The 7,229-nt window shown below is 40.2% G+C and overlaps 1 protein-coding gene across 1 annotated transcript; it reads right to left on the bottom strand.

Annotated features, from left to right (window-relative positions):
* Positions 1-414: 414 nt before the first annotated feature.
* Positions 415-1,347, bottom strand: LOC308350361 (olfactory receptor 10N1-like; the record flags this gene model as incomplete). The annotated part of the gene is made up of 1 exon (XM_080815543.1): positions 415-1,347. One exon carries the CDS (start codon positions 1,345-1,347, stop codon positions 415-417), a length of 933 nt encoding a protein of 310 aa, XP_080671669.1.
* Positions 1,348-7,229: the final 5,882 nt, after the last annotated feature.

Below are 7,229 nucleotides of genomic sequence, written 5' to 3'. Positions count from 1 at the left end.
AGAGTTATTTCTAGGGCCCCAGGGGTTACAGAGATAACAAACATAGAAAAATCTTATTAGGAAAACAAAATAGAACGCTTTCAAGGAAGAATTTTCTATTATTTATTTTATTTTTTTTATTTTTTATTTTTTTTAAGATTTATTTATTTGTTTATTTGTCAGAGAGAGAGAGAAGCGAGAGTGAGCACAAGCAGGCAGAGTGGCAGGCAGAGGGAGAAGCAGGCTCCCTGCCGAGCAAGGAGCCCGATGCGGGACTCGATCCCAGCACGCTGGGATCATGACCTGAGCCTAAGGCAGCTGCTTAACCAACTGAGCCACCCAGGCGTCCCAGCATTTTCTATTATTTAAAAGGAGGAAATAAATAGATGATGTTGAGAAATAAATTTCCAAAATCCATTTTAAAAAACCCATAATTTATTCCAGAGAAATAAATACTACATTGTGGAACACTCTTTTCAGGGAACTTTTCACTTCTCTGTTTCTTAAGGAATATATTAATGAGTTCAGCATGGGTGAGACAATATTATTTAATATCTGCACCATGGCATCAAGCAAGGGGTTGGGTGTGGGGTGTAGATAGATGATGATTACAGGACCGTAGGCACAGAGGATTGCCGTGAGGTGGGCACTGCAGGTGGAGAAAGCTTTCCGCCTGCCCTCTGCCGATCGGATTCTCAGAATGGCAATCCCAATGCGTGTGTAGGAGACACAGACACTGAACCAAAGCACTGAAGCCAGAAAGCCGACATTAGTGGAGCCCACTCTCTGGGCCAGGGAACTGTCAGCACAGGCCAGGGGTAAGACAGCAGGAATGTCACAGAAGAAGTAGTCCACCCGATTGAAGCCACAGTATGTTAACTGAAAGGTGAAGGAGGTCAGGATGGTGGCGTGGAGACAACCCACCAACCAGGCTGCCACAACCAAACCCACACAGACCCCAGGTCTCATGATGAGCATGTACCTCAGTGGGTGACAGATGGCCACGAAGCGGTCATACGCCATCACAGAATAGAGGCATCCTTCAGCAGACCCAAGGAAATGGTAGAAGAAGAGCTGAGCAGCACAGCCCTCATAAGAAATGGCGTGGCTTTGGCCGGAGAGATAGAATAGCATCTTGGGACAGGTTACAGATGGGAACAGCATGTCAAAAATAGATAGAAGTCCCAGGAAGAAATACATGGGGGTGTGAAGGGCAGAGGAAGAAACAACTGCTGTAAGGATGAGGGAATTTCCAAGCAGAGTGAAGAAGTAAATAAATGAGAAGATGACAAACAGCACAGTCTCCAGTCCCTTTGTCTGAGGTATTCCCAGGAGAATAAACTCATGGAGCTCTGTGTGATTCCTCATGTTCCTGGAGCACACAAGATGGTGAGAGCATGGATGCAGAGGCTGACTCGTGGCAGACACAATACCAACACATTCATCACGACCAATATTTTTTTACATTTTTAAAGAAGATTTTATTTTTAAGTGATCTCTACACCCAACATGGTGCTTACAGTTACAACCCCTGAGATCAAGAGTCACATACTTGCCAACTGAGCCAGCTAGGTGCCCCAGTCTTTGTTTAAATATAAAGGTGATGCTGAAATTAAGAATTAGGGATTCTACCAAAGACATTTAGGGGGTGGTAAAGCACATGTATGCTTTTATGTCTCAAGATATCATCTTCCTTCATGAGTACGGATACAAGGCAATATGAAACACCACCATGGCTAAGGGAATGAAGACCTCAATACTGAACAGATTAACATCCACAACCAATTATGCAGCAACAAATGCCCTAAACTAGAGGAGCCTGGAAACCTTATCCTCCTGATTCCTTTTCAGAATGCACCTAGAGTTATTCAAAGCCATTGTCAAATACCCTAAATTTTAGAATGCTCTGAAATTATTCCTTTTGTCCTCAGACTACTTTAAGCCTTCTTTATTAACCTTGGGAGTCAATGGCTGTAATGAGCCTCCTTTTGGCTTGAGAGTACACGCCTAATGAAAGGAATTTAGGTACACAGTGAAATGTAGAGTATCTAATTCCCAAACTAGAAAAGATAAGATGAACCTTGAACATCTTCACAATTGATGGCAACTCATTGTTGTCTCTTGCTGGTGGAAGAAAAATCATGTAAGTGATAGGTGGAAGTAGAGAGTTAAGGAAGAAGAACCAACCTTCCTGAGTAGAAGGAAAAGGAATAAGTCATGATTGTTGCAAAGTTTGTTGTGTAATAGTACAAAGTTCCCAAAGAGGGTGGGACCCAAGAGGGTTGCCATTTTGGCATTCAAATCTAGGGGTTTTCGTAAGCTGTTTTGGGGAACTATCTTGAGTATCCTGAATGTGGGCCCCCCATGGATTGGCTGCTAAGGTATGCCAATCAGGATTTTGATCATGCACCTGTCAGGTTCTGTTCATGTGTTGATGGTCTTTTGGGCTGACATCTGGAGATTAACTGCCTCGACTTGTGATAGTGACCAAAGTTTTATGGTTAATTGCTTTGTTTCAGGATGTTTTGCAAAAGTCTCTTCTGCAGAGGCTACTAGACAGGATACTACTGTAGTCTTGCCTAAGTTGTAAAACAGGAAGCTAGTGTGGTTTCATCTTAGCTGTCCCGGCTCCCTGTTTTCCTGTTGGGGACCCTGGCCCTGACTACCTAAGTGTCCAACAATCTCCTAAATATATGAAATATTAAAAGAACTTGGATTAGAGATCTAAAGACCCAAGTTCAAGTTCTGATTTTTGGTAGTGTGACTATGGATCAGCAAGTTAACATTTCTAAACCTCATGTTCTCATCTATACAGAAGCAGAAAGCATTCCCTGTACCAGTAGCCTCAGCCTAAATTTATCATTCTGACTAGGACATTTTTTGAGAGTGAAAGAGGGCATTATTAATAATTAAGGCAGTATAGTAGGGGTAACATAGGAAACTTTCTGCCACATAACTGAATAATCTCCTTAACATTATGCCCCTCATTTGTGTCCCACAAATCTGTATTTTGATATGCACCACTGTAACTGTGCTCCTTGAAATGTGGGCTATTTTTCTTTTTTAAGTAGGTTCCATACCCAGCGTGGAGCCCAACATGGGGCTTGAACTCACAACCTTGAGATCAAGACCTGAGCTGAGATCAAGAGTCATATGCTTAACCAACTGAGCAACCCAGGGGCCCAAAACGTGGCATAATTTTATAACTGTGCTTGGATTATAGTGGGTACCCACTAAATGTTTTTGATTAACTGAGATAATATTTATTTCTCAGAATTACTGTAAAGACTAAATATGATGATGTTTATGAAAGATCTTGATACATAATAAAGTGCTATGTAATGGTTCATTATTATAATATTTATTATAGAGGGTCTCATGCTAAAGAATTTGGGAAGTTGTTGCCTGCATGAAGATGATAGTCAGTGTCTTAAGTCATAATGAGGCCCCTATAGGAAATAATGTAAAGGAGGCCAAAATAGGTATGGTGACCAATCCTTGAGAAATACATTTTTGGAAAAGGAGAAGGAAAGGGAATGTGTATAAAGAAATATATAAAATCTTTGAAGAATTTGAAAGAGAGCCAGGAGAATGTCTTTTATATATCTTTGTATCATAAAGATTATTTTCTCTACGCCATAGAAATATATTTTCTTGGGGTGCCTGGGTGGCTCAGTGGGTTAAACATAAGACTTTTGATTTTGGTTCAGGTCATGATCTCAGGGTTATGAGACAAGCCCCATGTCCAGGTCTGTGCTCAGTGGGGAGTTTCCTTCTCTCCCCCTCCCTCTGACCTTCCCCCCACTCAAATAAATAAATAAATCCTAAAAAAAGAAATACACCTTCTCCATGTCAGGGAATATATCTAATTTTTTAATTCTAAGCAACTGTGTGGTGCTTGGAACATGAAAGATATGACTTAAGGCATGCTGAACATAAAAGAATAAATGAATGCATTCCTGCATGCTATTTGATAGCGTGATGGAGGAAAGGATTCTAGTCATTGTGTAAAATGAGAAGGAAGCCCTCAACTGTGATTTCTTCCAACAATCCTTGCTATCCAGGACTCCAGAGTTGAGAGTCAAAGTGAAAAATTGAGAAAGATGGGGAGATGCTCTGAGACTTACATGGTCGAATGGTCATGACTGGCTCAAGTAAGGAAAACAAATTTTCCCTTCCTTTTATCTTCAGTTTCTTCTATAGAGGTGTGGGGCTCTCCATTTCAAATGTCTGTCTTCCCTAGGTGCCATGGAATTGGACTCGGGTGCTCTAGCTGTAGACCCCTACTGGTCTTTTGCATTCAGACTCACTCAGAGGGAGGATGCTATATATTCAACCACTGTCCTATCACCTCGTATGATTTCCTCAGAGTTAGCAGAAGCCAAATAATCTCCTATCTGTGTAGGACTTTCAATTACCTCATAGTCCCTCTGGAGCCCCATCTGTGATGTAGTCCAAGACCCAAGGAACAAGAGTCCTCTGAGCACAGGGAGCAATTAAATGCTGGGTGTTGAGAGAGTTTAAGAGTGAAAAAATAGTACATGGTAATCAAGATAATCTTGAAAGGAATTAGGAGTCAAAGAACTTGTGGAGCCCCCAACCACTCCATTTTTCTTTACTGAGTAGACTTCCCATGGAATCCTTTCGTTCTTTGGCCACTTGTCATTTTTTTCCCCCTTCCAATTTCTACCTATTCCCTTACCTCTTTTGGTTGTAGAAGAAATTCTAGCATGGTGAAAAAGTATCCGCCTTGGAGCCAGAAGGTTCTGGTATGAAGAAGAAGCCTGTTTCTCATTAGCTATAAGTCCTTGAGAAAGTCAATAGTCCTTTCTGAACCTTAATATAGCCATTTATAAAATGGAGTTATAATCGTATTTCACACGGTGATTGTAAATGAAATAATGCTTACACAGTTCCTGAAATAAACTATTTGCTCCTCTGATTTTTATTGAAAATAGATGGAATGTGGACTTCTCTTCATTATAAGAAACTTTGCTTTTTTCCCCCCTATTACTCCTGCCCTACCCAATCTTAGGATGAAGTTTTGTTTTCTTTGTCCGTTGGCTTAATTTTTTGTTTGTTTGTTTTGCCCTTTTTTTTTTAGTTTTGCTTATTTTAACTACTAGTAATTACAGTGAGAGACATGGTGAGTAACAAAAACAAAACAAACTAATATTTCTAGAGTTAATAAAAATGTAAGAAATCTAGGAATCCTTCTCATAATAATAGCCTGTTCTCTAAAGAACCTAAATGATAGAAGACTTCCAGACTCTCAGCATTTAACCAGGCCAATCCAAGAAAGGGGAAAAAGCCCCAAGAAGGAGAAAGTGGGACTAACACTTGAAGAGTGCCTACTTGGGACAAACGACTTTAAAAATCCCATTTTATTTAATTCTCCCAACATACATATAGGGTAAGTATCATTAGCCTACTTCACAAATGATGTCATGGATCCCGCCAGAGAAGTTAAGTCACTTCCTCAAGATTTCACAACTGTTCAGTAATAGAGGTAGGAATTGAGCCTAGACTCACAGACTGAATTCAATGGCAAAACCAAGTTGGTATTAAAACATCAGAACCTGATTCCTAGTTCTTCTCACAGTTTTTGAGCCTCTGGATGAGGAAGGTATGCCTTCTTTTCAGCCTCAGGGATTTAGACCCAAGAGCTTCAATCTGCCTATCTCCTTTTGTACTTATTTGTGCTTGTTTGTCCAAAGTGTATTTGCTTGTCGTCGATGACAATTACTACTGTTAAACAATAGTCAGCCTCTTCTAAGGAGCTTCTGACGAGCAACTAAGTGGCTTTGTGGTGGCAGCCATTAACCCTGTGTGAAATTAAAGCTGTTCATCTTACTATGTAAATTACTTAACACATTTCTAATAAGAATTTAATATAGAGTAGCTAGAGCTGTATTTTTTTTTCCAACCCACCTTATTGCTTATCTACCCATTTATGATGAGTTCCTTTAGGGCTCGGTTTTCATGTGATCTCTTCAAGCATAAAATTTGCAAGTTAGATCAAAATGACGCTATTAATTGCAATTGTTATCACTGATTGGCCAGGTAATAAATGCTTATAAGACTTGTGTACATTTCTGAGCAATTATCCATTTGGTCTGTTTGAAATCTATCTTACAATATCTACAATGGATAGCAATCACAAGACCTAAGAGTATACAACCATCAGCATTTATATGTATTTATTCATTAATCAAACAATTTTATGCACTTTAGGCACTTCTCTACTTAAAGGATTAAAAGTTTCAAGAACACATAAAGGGCTCAAGTATGATAAGAGCAAGAGGAAGTCTTAGATGAATCACCAAGGAAACATTAGAGGAGAGAAAAGAACAACAGAGGACTTATATGAAACTCCACGATGATAAGAGAGATACATAGGAAGTAGGAAATAAGGGGATGGCCAGAACAACTTGTTCGGACCTTACTAAGTATCTCTTACTCTTTTTTTTTAAGATTTTACTTATTTATTTATTTGAAGGAGAGAGACCACATGAGCAGAGGGAGGGTTGGAGGGAGAGGGACAAGCAGACTCCCCACTCAGCAGGGAGCCCCACATGAGGTTCCATCCCGGGGCCCTGAGATCATGACCTGAGCCTAAGCCAGAGAGTTAACCAACTAAGACACCCAAATGCCCTGTGTTAAGTATTTCTATGCAGTAACACAAACAGCTCTTCTTTCCGGAAGGGAAACGACGGTGGAAAGAACTGGATGAAAATAAGCAGCATTCTATGATCAACACACACAGGCATAAACAGAGCCTATGTGTTGTCTTGGTAGGTGCTGAATGGATCAGGCACTGTTCTCGTAATTACAGACCTCTCTCTCATTTTCTGTTAATATGCTTTTCATGTTCAAAAGAAGTTGTTGGCTTTAAAAGTTTACTCTTCTTACTGATCATAATCAGATATAGGGAGGATAAGGAGCATGTGGCACAGAGCCCAGATAAGTGTTATGAATCATAACACTTATTGTTATAAGTGTTTACTTTTTCCTGTAAAATCTGCGTTAATACAGTGGTTCTACTCCATGAAAGCCTCGGGGACTTGGGACTCTTCTGTCTTGTGGACTCTCATTCTTAGGGGTTCTCACCCTAGTCTCCATAGTCCAAAGTGGCTCAGAATGTATCTGCATTCCCATCAGTGAATAGGAAGAGGGGAAAGTGAGGAGGTCATAATCTTTTCTTCGAAAGGGTGTGGTGTGATGTTGCACAAGTCATTTTTTATTTCCCA

The sequence above is a fragment of the Martes martes genome (assembly GCF_963455335.1).
Source record: "Martes martes genome assembly, chromosome: 10".
NCBI classification, from domain to species: Eukaryota; Metazoa; Chordata; class Mammalia; order Carnivora; family Mustelidae; genus Martes; species Martes martes.
This window is presented reverse-complemented; position numbering and strand designations above follow the sequence as displayed.